The sequence below is a fragment of the Somniosus microcephalus genome, chromosome 24 (genome assembly GCF_052327205.1).
Source record: "Somniosus microcephalus isolate GS21.2 chromosome 24, FLI_Smic_1.0, whole genome shotgun sequence".
Classification (NCBI taxonomy): Eukaryota; Metazoa; Chordata; class Chondrichthyes; order Squaliformes; family Somniosidae; genus Somniosus; species Somniosus microcephalus.
In genome coordinates, this window is record NC_141010.1 from 25937685 (window position 1) to 25960809 (window position 23125).

At 43.5% G+C, this 23125-nt stretch overlaps 1 protein-coding gene across 2 annotated transcripts in view; it reads left to right on the forward strand.

Annotated features, from left to right (window-relative positions):
• The first annotated feature begins 442 nt into the window (after positions 1 to 442).
• lsm12b (LSM12 homolog b) overlaps positions 443 to 23125 on the forward strand; it is a 38384-nt gene continuing 15701 nt past the window's right edge. The window contains exons 1-3 of one of the 2 annotated variants that reach the window (XM_085966339.1): positions 443 to 617; positions 11422 to 11555; positions 22707 to 22816. In XM_085966339.1, coding sequence (XP_085822465.1) covers positions 497 to 617; positions 11422 to 11555; positions 22707 to 22816 — 365 coding nt within the window. In that variant the 5' untranslated portion in view covers positions 443 to 496. The remainder of the gene's footprint in view (positions 618 to 11421; positions 11556 to 22706; positions 22817 to 23125) is intronic. The other variant, XM_085966338.1, reaches the window with a different exon arrangement.

Genomic DNA, 23125 nt, shown 5'->3' on the forward strand with positions numbered 1-23125 from the left:
CTCTTTAAACTATGCACTTCACATGCATTCCACATTTTAATAATGACAGGTGAACAGTTACCAGCCACGACCTGATTGAATGGCGGAACAGGCTCGAGGGGCCGACTCCTGCTCCTAATTCGTGTGTATTTTTTTATTTAAAGTTTTTTTTAATTTAAATTTTGAACATTTTTACAGTAAATCACAATTACAGAGCTCAAATCTCAGCTCTTTTGTACAAAGTCACAAAAAGCCCTCATGCCTACAAGGCAGGGGTCACAGTCTTTATAAGCTTCTTGGTCGTCTTCACTTGTTCCTCCAGAGAGCAGGTCTCCAGGAATTCACACAAATGAGGGTCGGTGCTGTCGTGACTTTCTCACTGCAGACCTTTTCTCAGTCTCTCTGCTCGCCCCACCCCCCCCCACCTTTCTGACTTTGATTGACAGCGCCGCCCCGCGCATGCTCAGGCCCGCACAAAGGCTGCCGGGTAAGCGCTGGCTGGCCCGGCAGTAACAAGATGGCGGCTCCGGGAGAATACTTCAGTGTGGGGAGCCAGGTTTCCTGCCTGACGTGCCTGGGCCAGCAGCTGCACGGGGAGGTGGTCGCCTTCGATTACCAATCCAAGATGTTAACTTTAAGTATCCTTTGTTGAGAGAGCGCGGCGCTGGCGGCGAGGCGCGGTAGCGGATGTGTAAATCAGTCAGTCAAGGCCTAGCTCGGGTCGGGATCCAGCAGCCTTTCACCGGTGTCCTGCCAGATAGTGGAGCCGCGCATGCGTACAGCTCGCCAGTGCCCCTCTTTGCCAATCACTAGAAACTGGAATAATTGCTAGCAGGCGCGTTGTTGCATTTTACCCGATCAATATAAGCTTGCAATTCAATGTCACGATTGATCAGTATTGGGATCTGGCTGTGGGCTTTCGTTTTATAGTTGTTAATATTAGCTGGCACAAGGTGAGGCTGATTGAACACTATTTGGCAGTTCGCTGCTTACATCATGGCCTTGCTGGATGCTCATTGTATGAAAAATCCTTTATGTGGCACTGAATTCCAACACCCGATTCGCGATGGCAGGGCTGAATCGATAGTAATCCTTAAATTAAAAAGAATCCTGGTCACTGGGGTACCTCTATCTGGTGAGGCTGTATCTGAGTAAGTGTGGCTCGCTGCTTATGTGGTTACCATGGGTAGGGCAAAGCTTGAGTCCGCCGTTTTGGTTTCTGTTTGCTATTATGTTCCACCAGATAGGTAACCCACCTAGTGTTGTAAACCAACGATCTTTATACTTCTGAAGGAAATTGAAACAAGTTAAAGATGGATTGACTTACAGTTAATTTGCTTTCGTGGGGGGGGGAGTTTTTCAGCATATTTTACGTCGGTGGAAGTTTTCCTTGCGGCTCATGCTAGTAAAGCTGCAGTTTCACATCGGCGAAACTGCTTTCTGTTAATATGCATGCTTCAGTATAATAGTGCTTTAAAATGCAGATTTTAAACAATATTAAGATTTCATTAAATTTGATATTTTGCTACATTAGTCTATACTATGGGTATTAACATGCTATGTCTTATTGAAGTATAGCAGTTTTGAATTTGCATATTTACATTTTGTAGGTCTAAATATAAGGAGTATGTAACAGTATTTACACTTTCAAAAATAACAACTTGTATTTACATAGTGCCATTAATGTAGTAAAATGTCCCAAGGGCTTATGCAGACACTGAGTCATAGGAGACATTAGGACAGGCTTAGTCAAAGAGGTAGGTTTTAAGGAGCATCTGAAAGGAGGAAAGTGAGGCGGAGCAGTTTAGTGAGGGAATTCCAGAGCATAGTTCCTAGACGGCTGATGGCACGGCCACTTGTTAGGGTAAAGAAAGTGAGGGATGCACAAGTGGCCAGAGTTGGAGGAGCGCAGAGTTCTCGGGGTTATAGGGCTGGAGAAGGTTACAGAGATTGGGAGGGGTTCGTCCGTGGAGAGATTTGAACATGGGGATGAGAATTTTAAAATCGAGGTGTTGCCGGACCAGGAACCAATGTTTGTCAGCAGACACGGGTGATCAGAATGTGGGCAGCAGAGTTTTGGATGAGTTGAAGATGGAAGGCTGGCTAGGAGAGCATCGGCATAGTCAAGTCTGTAGGTAACAGAGGCATGCATGAGGGCTTCCGCGGCAGATGGGCTGAGGCAGGGGCAGAGATGGGCAATATTATGGAGGTGGAAGTAGGCGGTCTTTGTGATGGAGAGGATATCGTGTCGGAAGCGCAGCTCAGGGTCAAATAGGATGTCGAGGTTATGAAGAGTTTGGTTCAGCTTGAGATAATGGCTGGGCAGGAGGGTGGATTCAGTGGCTAGGGAAGTTTGTGGCAGACTTTTGTGGCATATTGGCGGAGCAGCACGGTGGCATAGTGGTTAGCACTGTTGCCTCACAGCGCCAGGGACCCGGGTTCGAATCCGGCCTCGGGCGACTGTCTGTGTGGAGTTTGCACATTCTCCCCGTGTTTGCGTGGGTTTTCTCCGGGTGCTCCGGTTTCCTCCCACACTCCAAAAAATGTGCGGGTTAGGTTGATTGGCTATGATAAATTGACCCTTAGTGTTAGGGGGATTAAATACGTGGGGTTACAGGGATAGGGTGGGATATGTGTTGGTGCAGGCTCGATGGGCCGAAATGGCCTCTATCTGCACTGTGGGGTTTCTGTGATTCTGTGAAGTGACTTCAGTTTACCCAACTTGCCAATTAAGGTTTGATATTTTACATGTATTTCCTTCTGTAATTGCCAGCAAGGTGAAGCTGGTTGGAGCTATCCGAAGGATTATGTGTTTACTTCGCACTTGGGGTTTTCAGCTGAGTCTTTGATCTGTATTTTCTTTTAGAAAGGGCGAGGCTAGGACTTCTGACCCCATCTGGAATGCTGCATTCGGTTTTGCGAATTGCCTCAGGAAGGGTATATAAGGGGTTACAGCAAAAATTCATCAGAATGATACCAGCGCTTAAATGGTTAACTACACTTCATTGGCTATGAAGTTCTTTGGGGCCTTCCAGATGCTGTGAAAGGTGCTATATAAATGCAAGTCTTTAAAATTTCCCTTGAGTTTAGAAGTGTTTACAGTGATAATGGGATTCAATATGGTATATTCAGACAAACTATTTCTTCTGGTGAGAAATCCAGAACAAGGGGGCGCAATCCAAATAAGAGCTAGGCCTTTCAGGAGTGAAATCGGGAAATATTTTTCACATAAAGGGTAGTGGAAATCTGGAACTCTTTCTCTTTCTCCCCCCCCCCCCCCCCCCCCCCCTGCAAAACAGGTTGTGGAAGGTAGGTCAATTGAAATTTTCAAGACTTAGATTGACAGATTTTTAAAGTTTTAAAGATATCCAGGCAAATGGAGCAAATGTAGGTAGAGTTGAGGTACAGATCAGCCATTGACTAATAGAATAACAGGACAGACTTCAGAGGCTGAATGGCCTACTACTGTTCCTATGACCTGGGTAGCCATTTGAACCCCCTTGAATGCCTGTGCAAAATTGATTTTTTTTTTCTTGAATGCATATTTTGTATTTAATTTTAGCAGTAATTGGGCTGGTAGCATACATTATAATATGGTACATCATGATGTACAGTACTAGAATTGAAGTTTGTTCAAAAAGATGTATAGGCATGTTGGAGTAGATATTGCTTTAAAGGAACATGTTACATGTTAGTGGGATGGATAACTTTTCAGTCCTGATTGATAATTGGATAATAAATTCAGAAATTAAATATGGCTGCCTATTGGGAATTGATTGCATATATTTTTTTACAATATTGGTCCAGAATCAACTCCAATTCATCTACTATAACAAATTATAGTTATACAGTATAAGGTATTGATACTACAATAGAATACCGTATCATTTTTTTAAATTTAAAATAAAAAGAAAGACTTACATTTATATAGCGCCTTTCACGACCACCGGACGTCTCAAAACGCTTTACAGCCAATGCAGTACTCTTGGAGTGTAGTCACTGTTGTAATGTGGGAAATGGAAGAAACACTTTGGGATTACTGGGTCAGGCTGAGTCCACAGATTAGAATTGCCCTCTGTTGATTCACAGTGTAGTATGATGACCTTGCAAGGTTTCACTTGACTTTAATACAGTGCTAATTTTCAGGTAAGGAACTAGTCAGTTACCAAAAATGAACAGAGGGGGCTAGCTACAGTGATGGAGTCCTGTACACTTGACAAGAGAATAGAGTTTGAATGCCATTCTTGATTGACTTTGTGCTTACAGGCAAGGTGTGTTTTAGCTGCCCTTGAATGAGTAGGTGCTGGGAGTGCTATCTATGAAATAACAACAGAAAATGCTGGAAAAACTCAGCAGGTCAGGCAACATCCGGAGAGAAATTTGAGTTGACGTTTCGGGTCGAACCCTTCTTCAAAACTGGAAAGAAAAGAAATTAGATCGAAGGCAGGGCTGCGATTGGACAAAAGAAGTGAAAGAAACAAAAGAGTTAGACGAGATGGTAATAGGCTGAGATTAGGTGTAAAGTGTACTGGCAGGGCAAGAGATAGCTGCCAGGTGTGAGTGAGAAACAAAAGGAAAGGGGGGGGGGGGAGAAAAGGAGTGGAAAAATTACAAGAAAAAATGTGTAATAGGGGCCGAGGTTATGATCTGAAATTGTTGAACTCGATATTGAGTCCCGAAGGCTGCAGAGTGCCTAATTGGAAGATGAGGTGCTGTTCCTCGAGTTTACGTTGAGCTTCCGTGGAGCAATACAAGAGGCCAAGGACGGTGAGGTCCGAGTGGGAATGGAGCGGTGAATTAAAATGACAGGCGACCGGAAGCTCGGGGTCACCCTTACGGACTGAACGGAGGTGTTCCGCAAAGCAGTCACCCAATCTGCATTTGGTCTCCCCAATATAGAGGAGACCGCATCGTGAGCAGCGAATACAGTATACTAGATTGCGAGAAGTACAAGTAAATCGCTGTTTCACCTGGAAGGGGTGTTTGGGGCCCTGGACAGTGGGAAGGGGGGAGGTATAGGGGCAGGTGTTACATCTCCTCCGCTTGCACGGGAAGGTGCCAGGCGAAGGGGGAAGGGCTGTTTGGGGTGATAGAGGAGTGGACTAGGGTGTCTCGGAGGGAGCGGTCCCTACGGAATGCTGAAAGGGGAGGGGAAGATACGTTTGGTGGTGGGATCACTTTGGAGGTAGCAGAAATGCTGGAGGATGATCCGTTGAATGTGGAGGCTGGTGGGGTGAAAGGTGAGGACAAGGGGAACCCTATCGTGGTTTCGGGAGGGAGGGGCAGGGGTGAGGGCAGATGTGCGGGAGATGGAACTGACACGGTCAAGGGCAGTGTCGACCACGGTAGAGGGGAATCCTCGGTTGCGGAAAAAGGAAGACATGTCTGAAGCACTGGTGTGGAAGGTGGCATCGTCGGAGCAGATATGGCGGAGACGGAGAAACTGGGAGAATGGAATAGAGTCCTTTCAGGAAGCGGGGTGGGAGGAAGTGTAGTCCAGGTAGCTGTGGGAGTCAGTGGGCTTGTAGTGAATATTGGTCGATAAACTATCCCCAGAGATGGAGACGGAGAAGTCGAGGAAGGGAAGAGTCAGAGATGGACCATGTGAAGGTGAGGGAAGGGTGGAAATTGGAGGCAAAGTGAATGAAATTGTCAAGTTCGGGGCGAGAGCAGGAAACGGCAGCGATAGTCATCAATGTATTGGAAAAAGAGGTGAGGAAGGGGACCCGAGTAGGACTGGAACAAAGATTGTTCCACATAGCCCACAAAAAGGCAGGCATAGCTAGGACCCATGCGGGTACCCATGGCAACACCTTTGATTTGGAGGAAATGAGTGGAGTTAAAGGAGAAGTTGTTCAATGTGAGAACAAGTTCAGCCAGGCGGAGGAGGGTGGTGGTGGATGGGGACTGGTCGGGCCTCTGTTCAAGGAAGAAGCGGAGCGCCCTCAGGCCATCCGGGTGGGGGATGGAGGTGTGGAGTGATTGTACGTCCATGGTGAAAAGGAAGCGGTTGGGGCCAGGAAACTGGAAACTGTTAAAGTGGCGGAGGGCGTCCGAAGAGACTGGACAAGGGGAGAAAAGATAGTCAAGATAGGAAGAGATAAGTTCCGTGGGGCAAGAACAGGCTGAAACGATGGGTCTACCAGGGCAGTCCTGTTTGTAGATCTTGGGAAGGAGGTAGAAGCGGGCTGTGCGGGGTTGGGGAACTATGAGGTTGGTGGCAGCGGGGGGGAAGATCTCCAGAGGAGATGAGGTCAGTGACTGTCTTGGAAACGGTGGTTTGATGTTCGATAGTGGGGTCATGGTCCAGGTGGAGGTAGGAGGAGGTGTCGGAGAGTTGGCGTTCAGCTTCCGCTAGGTAGAGGTCAGTACGCCAAACAACAACAGCACCACCCTTGTCAGCGGGTTTAATGACAATGTCAGGGTTGGATCTAAGAGAATGGAGTGCTGCAAGTTCAGAGGGAGGTAGGTTGGAGTGAGTGAGGGGAGCAGAGAAATGGAGACAGCCGATGTCACGGCGGCAGTTAGCGATGAAAAGATCTAGAGCGGGTAAGAGGCCAGGGGGAGGGGTCCAGGTAGAACGGGAATTCTGCAAGCGGGAGAAAGGGTCAGTTGTGCGGGGGGAAGACTCCTGGCCAGAGAAGTGGGCACGGAGACGAAGGCGGCGGAAAAAGAGCTCAACATCGTGCCGAGCTCGAAATTCATTGAGGTGGGGACGTAAGGGGATGAAGCTCAGGCCTTTGCTGAGGACTGATCGTTCAGGGTCAGAGAGTGGAAGGTCAGAGGGGATAGTGAAAACGCGGCAGGGGGTGAGATTGGGAGAAGGGGGGTCAGAGGAAAGTGAAGGGGAAGAAGGTTCCGGAGGGGCGTTGGTGTCCAAGAGTTGATGAAGCTTGCGATTCTTGACATCGGAAAGGCTGGTTGATATAAGACTTTACTTACTCATAGGCTGAACACTTGAACAACTGCACTGCACAGGCTTTATCAGGGCACAGAATAATGAGCGTTGAAAAGGGTTTCTTGGCGCCTAATAACATGGGGAATATATGAAAAATGCTGTCTGAAATACTTGGGTAAATTCCAAATGGCCAACTAAAAATGAGAGAAGTGGGCAGACGTTTGTTGCAATGATTTACAAATGTCACACTACCTTCCAACTTTTCATGGGTCAGTGTATGCAGAGCAACTTAATTTCTTAATTAGTAACAGTACTGTGGAGGAGGAATTCCTGGAGTGTTTACGGGATGGTTTCCTGGACCAATATGTCAAGGAACCAACCAGAGATCAGGGAACCTTAGACTGGGTACTATGTAACGAGAAAGGATTAATTAGCAATCTTGTTGTACGAGGCCCCTTGGGTCGGAGCAATCATAATATGATCGAATTCTTCATTAAGATGGAGAATGAAGTAGTCGACTCAGAGACTAGGGTCCTAAATTTAAATAAAGGAAACTACGATGGTCTGAGGCGTGAGTTGGGTAGGATGGATTGGGGAATGTCACTCAAAGGGTTGACGGTGGATAGGCAATGGCAAACATTCAAAGACCGCATGGATGAACGACAGAATTTGTTCATCCCAGTTTGGCATAAAAATAAAACAAAAAAGGTGACTCAACCGTGGCTAACAAGGGAAATTAGGGATAGCATAAGATCCAAGGAGAGGACATATAAATTGGCCAGAAAAAGCAGTAAACCTGAGGATTGGGAGCAGTTTAGGATTCAACAAAGGAGGACAAAGGGATTAATTAAGAAAGGGAAAATAGAATATGAGAGTAAGCTTTCAGGGAACATAAAAACTGACTGTAAAAGCTTTTATAGATATGTGAAGAGAAAAAGATTGGTGAAGTCAAGCGTAGGTCCCTTGCAGTCAGAATCGGGGGAATTTATAATGGGGAACAAAGAAATGGCAGACCAATTAAATACATATTTTGGTTCTGTCTTCACAAAGGAGGACACAAATAACCTCCCAGAGATGTCGGGGAACATAGGGTCTGATGAAAGGGAGGAACTGAAAGAAATCAGTATTTGTAGGGGAATGGTGTTAGGGAAATTGATGGGATTGAAGGCCGATAAATCCCCAGGGCCTGATAATCTACATCCTAGGGTACTTAAGGAAGTGGCCCTAGAAATAGTAGATGCATTGCTGATCATCTTCCAGCATTCGATGGAATCTGGAATAGTACCCATGGATTGGAGGGTAGCTAATGTTACCCCACTATTCAAAAAAGGTGGTAGAGAGAAAACGGGGAATTACAGACCGGTAAGCCTGACATCGGTAGTGGGGAAAATGCTAGAGTCCGTTATAAAAGATGTAATAGCAGAGCACTTGGAAAACAGTGATAGGATCGGACAAAGTCAACATGGATTTACAAAAGGTAAATCGTGCTTGAGTAATCTACTGGAATTTTTTGAGGATGTAACTGGTAAAATAGATAAAGGAGAACCAGTGGATGTGGTGTATTTAGACTTTCAGAAGGCTTTCGATAAGGTCCCGCATAAGAGATTAGCGTGTAAAGTTAAGGCACATGGGATTGGGGGCAAGGTATTGACTTGGATAGAGAACGGGTTGGCAGACAGAAAGCAAAGAGTGGGAATTAGCGGGTCTTTTTCCGAGTGGCAAGCAGTGACTAGTGGGGTACCGCAGGGATCGGTCCTTGGGCCCCAGCTATTCACAATATATATTAATGATCTAGACAAGGGAACTAGATGTAATATCTCCAAATTTGCAGACGACACAAAGCTGGGTGGGCGTGTGTGCTGTGAGGAGGATGACGAGAAACTCCAGGATGATTTGGACAGGTTGGCTGATTGGGCAAAAGCATGGCAGATGCAATATAACGTGGATAAATGCGAGGTTATCCACTTTGGTGGCAAAAACAGGAAGGCAGATTATTATCTGAATGGCAATAGATTGGGAGAAGGGGAAGTGCAATGAGACCTGGGTGTCCTTGTGCACCAATCGCTGAAGGTAAGCATGCAGGTGCAACAGGCGGTTAAGAAGGCAAATGGTATGATGGCGTTCGTAGTAGAGGAACAAGGATGTCTTGCTGCAGTTGTACAGGGCCTTGGTGAGACCACACCTTGAGTATTGTGTGCAGTTTTGGTCACCTTATCTGAGGAAGGACGTTCTTGCCTTGGAAGGAGTTCAGCGAAGATTCACCAGACTGATAACTGGGATGGCAGGAATGACATAGGAGAGATTGGGTCGATTGGGCTTGTACTCGCTGGAGTTTAGAAGAATGAGAGGGGATCTCATTGAAACTTATAAAATTCTGACAGGACTGGACAGACTAGATGCAGGAAGGATGTTCCCGATGGTTGGGGAGTCCAGAACCAGGGGTCACAGTCTAAGGATAAGGGGTCGGCCATTTAGGACAGAAATGAGGAGGAATTTCTTCACCCAGAGAGTGGTGAACCTGTGGAATTCTCTACCACAGAAGGCAGTAGAGGCCAATACATTAAATATATTCAAGAAGGAGTTGGATATATTTCTTAAGGCTAAAAGGATCAAGGGGTATGGGGAGAAAGCAGGGACCGGGTACTGAATTTGGATGATCAGCCATGATCGCATTGAATGGCGGAGCAGGCTCGAGGGGCCGAATGGCCTACTCCTGCTCCTATCTTCTATGTTTCTTGAAGTTGTAAATAATTTGAAGAGTCTATAGTTTTAGCATACTTAAAAATATGAAAATCTCCTCCCTGGCCCCATGTTTGGTTAATTGTCTGTTGATGCGCTTGCAGAATGTGTGGTTTGGTCGCTAAAGGATTTTACTTCACATTTTATGCCCTGTAGCTTATTGCCTCTGTTCCAAGCCTCCAGCTGGCAAGCAGTGGTCCATTTATTCAGGTGATGGAAGGCTAGATTGGTGTTGTGGAAGGTGGAGCTTGCCTAACCTCTTCATTACAGAGAAACTGCTCGCTAAATACCTTGCCCCAGAGTGTCGATATGATTTTGCCTTGGAAACAAGGTAGGAGAAAGTAAAAAGAGCTGGGACAGAGAGTGACTAATCATAGAGCATGCAAAGTATACCTGTAAGAGTAATACTGGTGTAAGTGGGCTCGTGCCTTTTAGCATTTTACCATCTGAAAATTCCATGTTTGCACGGACATGATTTTGGGCATCCATCTGTGCGTATAGACAAATAAAAAGGCTTTTCAATTCTGCAGCTTTTTATAGCTAATTGCGTCTGTTGGCCACGTTGACGTTCAGTTGAATACTGAAGTGTTATGCCAAGAAATCCACTGCCCCGAATGTCCAGAGATAAAGACACAGGCCGGGAATTTCCTTGGAGCTACTCCTAACATAGAAACATAGAAGATAGGAGCAGGAGTAGGCCATTCGGCACCTCGAGCCCGCTCCGCCATTCAATGAGATCATGGCTGATCATCCAAATTCAGTACCCTGTCCCTGCCTTCTCTCCATATCCCTTGATCCCTTTAGCCTTAAGTGATCCCTTTAGCTCTGCAGTTGTAACTTTGCTGGAAGTGCGACAGGAGCCCCATTTACGGGTGGCTGTGTACTGTAATTTTACAAAATTACAATCTTACAAAATTACAGTACTTGAGCAATAAATCACATTACACATGGTAAGTATAGAAAGTTGCAGGATGTGCTATGTCCCACCACATCATTCACCCTAGTCATGGGAAGGTATTCAGCAGAGTTCAGGAACTTCTTGGCAGCAGTGAAAAGTGGAGTACAAATTGGTCTGGGCTGGCCATGCTGGTTAGAGTCAACTGTACACTGACTTCTGTATTCTGTGGGTGATGCACTTTGAGATTCCAGTGCGCAATGTATAAACTTTTGATGCGTGGCATCAATTTATTATTTCTAAAGGTGCTGACATGTAGAAATTTCAAGTAGCACCATGTTCAGATCATATTGACAGAAGATGCCAGTGTCACGAATGTACTAAAAAAGCCACATTAAATATTAAAAAAATTAATTCAGAAACTCTGAATAAAATGCTACTTTAAAATAATTTTAATTTTTTTAAGATTTTGCAGTTGTGCATGATGTATCTGTGCAGAATAAGTTGGCTATCTCTTAGCTTAACTTCAGTGACTTATACTTAAGGGGTTATGTTGCAAAACCAAATCATATAAATCTTGATGACTGTAAAGGTGATCTCAAGTGTTTGCTGTATAAAGGTAACTTGTCTAACTGGCAAATCACAAAAGTGTTGTATGTTGATTTTTGTATGGTAACCAAGCTTGAGTAGTAGTTGAGGCACTAGTGTGTCTTTCAGTTAAAAGATTAGTGAATGGGTTTGAAGGAATATGTCTCTTGAGTTAGTGTTGCCTTACCTCATGGAACTATATATTTCAATTAGTACCTTTTTATAGGCTTCTCAATATTGAAGTCTGGCGAGGGAGATGCAGTGCATATAATTGGAGGATTTACCATTCATTCATTGTTCCTTAACCATTTTCTTCTCAAAGAATGTCCCTCCTCCAGTGGGAAGCCCAACCACAACGATGTTCTACTGATTAATTTAGCTTATGTTTCGGATGTTAAAACAATTAATGATCGCACAGAAACTCCACCACCCTTAGCTTCACTGAATGTTAACAAGGTAAGAATCTTAACCTGTGAAATGCCATATATTTCTGCTGAAATTTTGATTAAATTAAATTTTTCTTTGGGAAGGAGGGACTAAAGGGAAGAATTATGGATTTTGTTCATGCTGTGCGTTTTTTTAAAAAAGTAATAAAATTCAAACAGTCTACAGTATTTTTTCCTCATTTATATCCCTGAGGGAATATGTTTCTCCGTGGATGGTTTCAGTTTGACTTAGCAGTTCTCATCGATGTTAGTAGTGAATTCTGCATGAATTTTGTTGGGAGATTGGCAGTTACAGAACATATTTGTAAGCTGATACTATGATTATAATTTTATTTGATTATTCCCATTAATGTATCTGCCATCGGTGCAGTGTATTGTACAAAACCTATATTTTAATATTGTTTAGAGCTGTAGTGTCACTTAAGTGACGGATTTTCTTAAAGCCTGTGACAGTTAAATTTTCATCCTGGTTCCATCTGTAAAGATAATTCAAATTTGCAGTACATTTTGGGGATGTGTGTGTACTTGCAGCGGCGATATCTGCAAAATAGCGATCAAGAGTAGGAGCCCTAGCTGTTTTTCATTCTTTATTCCACTGTAGTGCTCCTACTGCCACTTTGGTTGAGAACTGCTAATTCAGCACAGATCTAGAATTGAACTAGGGGCCATCTTGCGGCCATCTTGGTCGGTGCTATCACCTACTCACTGGATCAACTGAACTATTGGGGAAGCTAAACTAATTTTCCAAAATTGGATTCTTTAGTTTTTGCTGCACTTTATGCAGGTGGTATTGTAAATTTAACTAAGTTCACACCTTCATGCTGAAAAATATTTTGAAATAAATTTCATATGCATGAAAAGTGTCATAGAATGTCACATTGCATAAATTGGCAGCTGGATGGTTAGTAAAAACAGGCACCTGTTTAGCAAAACTATTTTAGTTTCAAATGGTTACCTAATTGTTTATGATATGGGTTACATCATGGTTTACACCCCAAATAATAGTGGTGAGTTTGACATTTAACTATTTTGTGCTGCGCTGTATGCTATTCATAATTTCCTTTGGGGGGAGGAAGGAGGTAATCTTTGTGGTATGTTTCCGATGACTTTCTATTATAATCAATTCCAGGGACAATGCAATTTTAAAATTCCAGTAATGCCGCCCCACTTCCTGTGCCAAAACCAACTAATTATTTTGCTTACCCATACCCTATGGAAGTAGGTGAATTTGGTGATCCTGTCCTTCTGCCGCTGGCTCTAGATTAATTTATTATGTACTGTGGCACTGAGCTATACAGACCATGAAGGTCTTGGAGAAATTTCAGCACAGAAGTTCATTTAGCCCATTTTGTCACTCTGCTGAAATCCCACTTCCCTGCTCTTTCCTTTTAAAATATTTTTTCAAGTGTTTATCTCATTAAGTGTTGAGTGACTAGGATTCCATATTCTAATAAACCTTTGCATGGAAACTTTTAACCATTAGAAGCAATTCTTCACTATTTACCCTCTATAACCCTTCCTTAATTTTGAACATTTAAATAAGTTGTCAAATCAACTGAAATTGTAGAATTTGTACTTGTTATTCTGTTGTGTAATTTCAAGGCTTCTGTTTTCAACTCCATTGAGAATTTTGCGATTTACGGCATAGTTCCATTCTCATTTCCCCAAAATGTGTTATTTTCCTATTTATGTTAAATTGCATTTGCTGCATAATCTGCCCATTCCCCTACCTTTGTTTCCCCATGTTCGTCCGCATTCATCTTGCCTTTTCTCGGCTTACATCTACATGCACACTTCAGCAAAGATCACTGGAACAGGAATCAGAACTTTGGCTTTGCTCACCACCTCCCTCCTAGCCCATGGACATTTACGTCAGTTGTATTGCACAGCTTCTATGGCTAAGATCAGCTCAGCACAGACAAGGGACTGACTTTCAAATATTGTTTAAATGCAATTTATTCTGTAGGGAATGGAAATAGTCCTTAGTCTTATGGTGGCTGTATAGGAATTGCTTGAAGACTCAAAGTAATGTTTTGTATTTAGTGTGAGGCTTTGTGCAAATAAAAATGAAAGTTTCACTTTAATATTGTATTGAGTAAATTCATGTTCCATGGTCAAGTTTGGGTGAAGGAGGAGTGGGGAGAGAGGAAAAAAAATACTCGTACGTGTCGGGTCACTTGTTTTATTCTCCTTTCACCTACATGACGCAGTACTGTGTTCAGTGTATGTGAAATAGTAGCATGCCTGAGGATTGGGAGAGAGTTAGAAACCAGCAAAGGATGACCAAAAAATTGATGAAGGAGAAAATAGAATGAGAGTAAATTAGCAAGAAATATAAAAACCGATTGTAAGAGCTTCTACAAATCAAATCAAATCAACTTTTATTGTCCTTGTTAGTGCACAAGTGCAGTACAATGAAATGTAGGCTTGCGGCACGTATGTAAAAAGGAGAGTGGCAAAAGTAAGCAGTGGTCCCTTAGAGGCAGAGACAGGAGAAATTATATTGGAGGGGAAAAGGAAATGGCAGAGACGTGAAACAAATATTTTGGCTGTCTTTGCAGTAGAAGACACAAAAAGCATACCAAAAATAGTGGGGCACCAAGGGGCTAATGAGAGTGAGGAATTAATGTAAGTAGAGAAAAAGTACTAGAGAAACTAATGGGACTAAAAGCCAACAAATCCCCTGGACCTGACAGCCTACATCCTAGGGTTCTAAAAGAGGTGACTGCAGAGATAGTGGATACATTGGTTTTGATCTTCCAAAATTCCCTAGATTCTAGAATGGTCCCAGCAGATTGGAAGGTAGCAAATGTAACCCCGCAATTACTGAAAGGAGGGAGAGAGAAAAGGGAACTGCAGGCCCATTAGCCTGACATCAATCATTGGGAAAATGCTGGAATCCATTATTAAGGAAGTGGTAACAGGGCATTTAGAAAATCATAATATGATTAGGCAGTGTCAACTTGGTTTTATGAAAGGGAAATAGTGTTTGACAAATGTATTCATTTTTTGAGGATGCAACTAGCAGGGTAGATAAAGGGGAACCAGTGGATGTAGTATATATGGATTTCCAAAAACCATTCGATAAGGTACCACATAAAAGGTTGTTACACAAGATAAGGGCTCATGGGGTTGGGGCTAATATATTAGCGGGGATAGAGGATTGGTTAACGGACAGAAAACAGAGTAGGGATAAATGGGTCATTTTCAGGTTGGTAGGCTGTAACTAGTGGGGTGCTGCAAAGATCAGTGCTTGGGCCTCAGCTATTTACAATCTATATTAATGCCCTAGATGAAGGGACCAAGTGTAATGTATCCAAGTTTGCTGACAATCCAAAGTTAGGTGGGAAAGTAAGCTGTGAGGAGGATGCAAAGAGTCTTCAAAGGGATATAGACAGGTTAAGTGAGTGGGCAACAAGGGTGGTAGATGGAGTACAATGTGGGGGAAATGTGAGGTTATTCACTTTGGTAGGAAGATAAATGGTGAGAAACTATTAAATGTTGGTGTTCAGAGAGATTTAGGTGTCCTCGTACAAGAAACAGTTAGCACACAGGTACAGCAAGCAATTCGGAAGGCAAATAGCATGTTGGCCTTTATTACAAGGGGGTTGGTGATCTAGACGAGGGAACTAGATGTAATATCTCCAAGTTTGCAGACGACACAAAGCTGGGTGGGCGTGTGTGCTGTGAGGAGGATGCAGAGAAACTCCAGTATGATTTGGACAGGTTGGGTGATTGGGCAGATGCAGTATAATGTGGATAAATGTGAGGTTATCCACTTTGGTGGATGGCAGGAATGACATATGAGGAGAGATTGGGTTGATTGGGCTTGTACTCGCTGGAGTTTAGAAGAATGAGAGGGGTTCTCATTGAAACTTATAAAATTCTAACAGGACTAGACAGACTTGATGCAGGAAGGATGTTCCTGATGGCGGGGGAGTCCAGAACCAGGGGTCACAGCCTAAGGATAAGGGGTAAGCCATTTAGGACTGAGATGAGGAGGAATTTCTTCACCCAGATAGTGGTGAACAGAGTGGAATTCTCTACCACAGAAGACAGTTGAGGCCAACTTATTAAATATATTCAAGAAGAAGTTAGATATATTTCTTAAGGCTAAAGGGATATGGGGAGAAAGCAGGGACAGGGTACTGAATTTGGATGATCAGCCATGATCTCATTAAATGGCGGAATAGGCTCGAGGGGCTGAATGGCGTACTCCTGCTCCTATCTTCTATGTTTCTATGTTGGAGTACACGAGTAAGGAAGTCTTATTACAATTGTGCAGGGCCTTGGTGAGCCCACACCTGGAGTACTGTGCACAGTTTTGGCCTCCTTATCTGAGGAAGGATATACTTGCCTTAGCGGTGGTGCAACGAAGGTTCACTAGATTGATTCCTGGGATAAGAGGGTTGTCCTAGAAGGAGAGATTGAGTAGATTGGGCCTATACTCTGGAGTTTCTTCTATGAGAGATGATCTCCTTGAAACATAAGATTCTGAGGGGGATTGACAGGGTAGATACTGAGAGGATGTTTCCACTGGCTGGATAGTCTAGAGCCAGGGGGATAGTGTCAGGATAAGGGGTTGTCCTTTTACTACTGAGATGAGGAGGAATGTCTTCACTCAGAGGGTTATGAATCTTTGGAATTCTCTGCCCTAAAGGGCTGTGGAGTCATTGAGTATATTCAAGGCTGAGAGAGTTAGATTTTTGGATTCATGGGGAATCGAGGGATATGGAGATTGGGTGGGAAAATGGAGTTGGGGTCGACGATTAACCATGATTTTATTGAATGGCGGAGCAGGCTCGAGGGACAGTATGGCCTACTACTCCTAATTCTTGTTCTTTTGAAGGGTTTTAGTGAACAATATGTGAGTTTACGTGTATAGTTCAACTTCAGAGGCTGAGTATTTGTCAGTGAAGTTAATTATGCCTTCAGACAGCTTTTCACCACCTCTTGGCCTATGTTGGCTGATGTCAGCCAAGTTGGGTGCAGGGATGCTACAATTGGTCTCAACAGCCCAATGCTAGGGTTCTAGTGACCTGGAGGGATGCTTTGTGGAATACAAGATTGGGCGTGTAGCTGAACAAATTGGCTAACATTGCTGTCTAAGCTCGCGTATAAAGAACATCCACTTGGAGGAGGAAGTGGATGGTATCAGTGGAACTACATCACCAGGAGTTATGTATTGAGGGGAGAATATTGGAGCAGAGGGTCAGGGGGAAGACCAGCTTTGGCATTCTCACCAGCTCTTCATTATTCTGTGTGGCAGATGAGGCACTCATTTCATCTGTGACCATTTAAAATAAAAACTGAAAAGGAATGGTATAGATTTTATTTTGCATACATTTTCTCATCGTATTTCTTCAAGTACATAATATTAGATGCATGGAATATTTAATATGCTGACCCAAAAATATTGAATTCACTTGAAAAAATATTTTGATAATCTTAAATTGTGGTCTAAGAATTCCTGAGATTCACTTGTATGGTGGTGTAACCATTGGCCGATTTAAGCTTGCGGAGGTTCTATAAACACTTCCATTGTGTAATTTTAAAGTAAGCTATAGTGTTGTTTCCTGTGAATAAACAATGTTCTTTGTATGGTGAAATAGCCCTTGTTGTGGCTTGAATGCGCTTACCATTGTAGGTGTAAAAGAGTATGTTGTCATGGGTATTTCTCATTGTATCATCCCCCAGTTCCTATTGAGTGGGCAGTGTAAGAAATATAGTTGAATTCCCCTATATTAACTATTTACCCCTACTGTGTGTGAATCTGGCAAGTGCTGTTAATGTATTCAGTGTTTAAAAATCCAGATTTTCCTCAGATGAAGTTGTGTCATCGGTTTGTTGGTATAATGCACATCCCATGGTTTTGGCTTTATGTGGACCTGAGTGGTGGTCTTAATAACTCATTTGTGCTCAGCGCTGTATTCACAGTTCTTCGTTTGTACTGCAGGAATGTGTGAATATAGCAAAGGTGAAATAACATTGACTGCCTCCAGCGGCTTTCGATGGTTTGATTAGGGCCTGTTTTATATGTTGTTCCTGTGGGCATAGTGGAAGTGTACAGTTTTTAAAACTTCCACTAGCTGTTCTTTTTCACACCACAAATGCCAGGACTAGTTGTCCTTTTGCGATGGTTCTGCTAGAGGGCAGCAAAGAGGAGAGGGAGGATGCCAGTATATTTCTATAGTCTGATGCTCTTGCATTTAGCAAATTCAAAGTAAACAAAACCGATTTAAAAATACTGGGTTGATTCAATCTCTCCCTTTCGCTGCCTCCCAGAAGCATCCAAATTCTTAACATACAAACAGGAAATGCTGGAAACACTCTGAGTCAGACAGCATCTACGGAGATCCAACATTCAGCAGTGTTTCCAGCATTTTCAGATTTTGAGCATCTGCAGTATGTTAATTTTCTTCTCAACATACAAATGGATGAACTGCAGTGTAATGTGGTTTACAGTGTGTTTTAAGTTCCCGAGCAGTCAAAATTGATAGCATACAAACTAGAGTAACAATTGTGAAATGGTGATGACAACTGCAATTACAGAACAATCCCACGTTGGCAATATTGAGTTGGAACGTGATACAATCATTCTGAAACTAGCAAGAGTCATTAGAATCTGAAACCAGCACATGTGAAGAAAACAGAACTTTGGTAGACTGGCTGGATCAAGGCACTTCCTCGGGAAGTTCTAATGCACTTTGTAGCAAACTAAATTACATTTTGAAAGTGTAGTTGCCATTGACATGTATGCAAACACAGTAGCCAATTTGTGTACAGCAAGGTTGCACAAATGCCAGTGAGATGAATATTTAATCTGTTTTTGGTGGTGTTGGTTGAGAGAGAAGTGTTGGCCAGGACACTGGGCGAATGCTCCTGCTCTTCAAATAGTGGCTTGGGATCTTTTATCTCCACTTGAGCGGGCAGAAGCCGGGGCCTTGCTTTAACATCTCCCGTGAAAGACTGCACCTCTGACAGTGCAGCACTCCCTCAGTGTTGCACTGAAGTGTCAGCTTGGGCCACGTGCTCAAGTCCTAGAGTGGGGCTTGAACCAACAACCTTCTGACTCCTACAAGAGTGCTCCCACTGAGCCGAGGCTGACATTAAAATAAAATATGCCTATTTTTAATCTTGTGTTTAGGATGCCACGTGCCAGCCTCTTGCTGAACTTGTTCCCGACCTCTTAGTTCCAGAAACATTGGCTAGGCAATGTGGAAAAAAATAGCCATTGATTTGATTTTTTTGCTCAGTTTGTTTGAAATGACTACTACTCTGCAGTTCCCACAGCCTGCCAAGCTCCACAACTAACCAAATGAGGAACAGTGGGTATAACCTGCACCTGATCTTTTTGTAGTCTAGTCCTAGGCTACATAAGTTCATGTTTAAAATGTCAAAGCTGTTGGTTTCCAAATAATAAAGACAACTCTATGCACCGTTATCTGCAAACAAAGTTAGTGTTTCTCCGCTCTTCCCTGCAGGCAGTAGCATTCTGGAATACAGCTCCGTGGGTAGCTCTCTGGTATGTCACCTTAGCGATTATTCTTCATGTCTTCAACAACAGTGACAACTTGTATTTATACAGTGCTTTTAACGTAGTAAAACGTCCCAAGGCACTTCACAGGAGTATTAAAAGTCCAAAACATTTGACACCAAGCCACATAAGGAGAAATTAGAGCAGGTGACCAAAAGCTTGATCAAAGAGGTAGGTCTTAAGGAGCGTCTTAAAGGAGGAAAGAGGTTTAGGCAGGGAATTTCAGATCCTGGGGCCTAGGCAACAGGAGGCACGGCCACCAATGGTTGAGCGATTATAATCAGATGCTCGAGAGGGCAGAATTAGAGGAGTGGGGGTGGGGGTGCTGAAGGAGGTTACAGAGATAGGTAGGAGCGAGGCCATGGAGGGATTTGAAAACAAGGATGAGAATTTTGAAATTGGGGCGTTGCTTAGCCGGGAGCCAATGTAGGTCAGCGAGCACAGGGGTGATGGGTGAACGGGACTTGGTGCGAGTTAGGACACGGGCAGTTGAGTTCTGGATGACCTCAAGTTTATGTAGGGTAGAATGTGGGAGGCCAGCCAGGAGTACATTGGAATAGTCAAGTCTAGAGGTAACAAAGGCATGGATGAGGGTTTCAGCAGCAGATGAGCTGAGGCGAGGGCAGAGACGGGTGATGTTACAGAGAATGAAATAGGCGGTCTCGGTTATGCTGCGGATATGTGGTCAGAAGCTCATTTCGGGGTCAAATATGACACCAAGGTTGTGAGCAGTGTGGTTCAGCCTCCGACAGATGTTGGGAAGGGGGCTGGAGTCAGTGACTAGGGAACGGAGTTTGCCTAGAATATAGGCTCTTTGACTGTAGTAGGTATCACTGAGCCTGATCTTGATGTCCACATGCATACAATTTCTAGCAGGAGCCATGGGATGGGAAGCAGAATACTAGCTAACTTTTTCTTCATATTACAGAGACACTGAGCCATCTGTAGTGTCCCATTGCTGTATCAGCTGAAATCAGCTTACTCGGCACTCATTTGGAATTGAACCTGGGACCTTGCTGGTCTGTATTGCCTGTATACTTTTTTCCTCTGGGGGAGAAAAAGGAGGCATCATTCATTTAGTCATGATGATAATCAGGCTTGTCATAAAATCGATAAGACCATCCCTTCATGCACTGTCTGCCAGCTCTTGCTGCTGTCTACTTGTTACTCTTCCATTTGCACAGGGTCCTTGGCTTTTGGCTTTCTACATGATCTTTTCCTAGCTGGGACCCATTCCATTCTGAGGCTACTTGATTTTCAGCCATAGCTGATACCCAACATCATTTTTGAACAGTAGGTCCCAAAAACATGCACCTCCTTCTGTTTCTGTGCCCTGCAGAAATGTTGACTGGCCACTAACCTTGCATGCTCTTTTCACTTTCCATTCCATGATGCATCTCTCTCTCCTCCTCCAGAATGGTTTTCATACTCATTCAAAATGCTTTCAGCTAGACCAATGTGTTAACTTTTCCCTTCACTGGGCATACAACTTTCCTGTTGTATAAACTCATTTACTTTCATTTTCTTTACATCAGTGTCCAATTTATTTCTTCATCCTTCTGTGCTGCTCCTTGTACCATGGGCATAATCTTGGTATTTGTGAAGCCGATGTTGGGCTCGCTCTTTCCTTGAACACCCAGCTCTTTGTAAACAACAGCCACCTATTTCATAACATAAGAACATAAGAAATAGGAGCAGGAGTAGGCCAATCGGCCCCTCGAGCCTGCTCCACCATTCAATAAGATCATGGCTGATCTGATCCTAACCTCAAATCTTCTATCACTCTCCATCCCACCCGAACCCATGTGATCTCCCGGGAGAGGTGAAAAACCAGATATTTGGGAGAAAAAATCTGGGAAATTCCTCTCCGACCCATCTAGGCGATCGAAACTCGTCCAGGAGATCACTGTCCCTATATTTTCTACAGTACGTACCTTCTGTAAAGGCGATCTCCACCCCAGCCAGGAACAGGAATAAAACCATCTCCTGAAATCTAACACAGAATTAGAACACACGAAGTAGGAGCAGAACCAGGCTACACGGCCCCTGGGCCCGCTCCACTACCCACAGGGCCATGACCATTCCGAACCTAGACTCGTGTCCAATTTCCCGCCCGCTCCCCTTAACCCTTAATTCCCTTTACTTCTAGGAAACTATCTATTTCTGTTTTAAATTTATTTAATGATGTAGCTTCCACAGCTTTCTGGGGCAGCAAATTCCACAAACCTACCATCCTCTGAGTGAAGAAGTTTCATGTACCTTAGTTAGGTTCTGACCTATCCGTACACCTTTTTAGGCTCCTCGATCTTCAGTGTCGAGCTCCCATTGCCTAGCTTGTGATATGGTCCCTTTCAGTATTGAACAAGGTAGATCAGATGCTGCCTTGATGGAATCCTATTTTAATTGTGAGCCACCTTCTCCTTTGTCCTCGTGCAATGCTTCTGCATCTCTTAACAGTCTGGTGCTCCATCTAGTTACTTGGAGTTCCAACAAATCCCACACTGAATCTTGCACCCACTTAAAATCTAACAAACATACCCACAGATATTTCTCATGCTCCCAGAACTTAACAGTTACTAGTTTTGGTGTGATCTGATAACTGCATCTATGTCTGTCCTTATCTAGTTAGCTTTCTCCTAAGCTCACTTACAATTGGAAATTCTAATTGTAAAGACTAATGTTAATCTTGGAGCGGAATCCCTCAATTTTGTCAATATGACGACTCCAGGAAATGTAGGTTGAGAGTTGTCAAGTTTTGCCATGCAAAAACTCTGTACGACTTTCAATGCGGCATTATTTAAACTTAAAAATAACTTCACCCCCTCTCCTGAAGTGGATGGGGTATGGTTCCACCGGTACCATTGGCCCTCTAATACTCACCTTGGTGGTTATTCATGTCTGAGCCTAGACAGTGAGATCAGCATGCTTTTCGACCATGGAAGACATTGCAGCCAAGCCTAGTCCCGTGCTCACCTGGCAACTATACAAGTAGTAGGTGAACCTTGGCTTCTCTTTTTCCACCCCCCCCCCCCCCCTTTCCCTCTCTACCCCTTCCAGCCTCCTGACGCTCTTCATGACTACAGGTGCTAGGGCTAATTGTGGCACTTCTACTGCCCCTTGAGCTAACGGCACCAAATCTGAGCTTCCAGTTGAGCCATTGGGGGTCCTTAAATTCACTCAAGTTTTAAGTTAACCTGCTTTTCTATTCAGGTTTGCTTGTATTGAATATGAGATGCTATTTATATGGTGTATATATAAATCTCAAGCAAGAGTCTTGTCCAGTATTCAATATGATGATGCCTCAAACTTGGTGCCAGTTTTGTTTCCCAGACTCAGTAAAATTGCAGAAGAGAAGATCTGAGTCAAAAGTCACCCAAGACCATTTTTAAAAAATGAGCTGAATTCTTAAATATTGATCAGAGTAATGGTTAAATGTTATTCTTGATAAGCCACCTGCTTAAGATCTGTACTGTTTACCAGCTTTTAATTGTAAAAGAAGCTTGGTGGTAACATTTTAGGTAAGCATTGCAACAGTTGGACTGTTCCAGTCACTTGCGTTATAAAAGCAGCTTTTGGTTGTGACACCAGAAGTGTCTGATACTTAAACTGTTACTTTATTACCAGCTTGCCAACCGAGCACGGACAGAGAAGGAAGAGAAATTAAGCCAAGCATATGCAATTAGTGCTGGAGTCTCTCCAGAAGGGCAGCAGCTTTTTCAGACTATCCATAAGACGTAAGTTCAGTATTTTTTTCATCTTCTCAACGCCTTCTTTCATCAGCCAACTTCTTCAAAAGTAGATGGAGACTTTTGTTAAACCAGTGAATAAGAAGAGGTGGTAATATCTGGGATGGCAGTTGATTTAATTTAAAAACATGAGGTCTTCAGAATCTGTTTGCTGATTTGAACAATCTTGTCCCTGTGAACACTAGTATGGATAGAAGACCATTTCCATCACTGATGTAAAATTATGGTTACCGTTGATTCTCTAAATGAGTTGTTAATATTTACATGGCGAAGATGTAAGAGTGTAGCCATCAATAG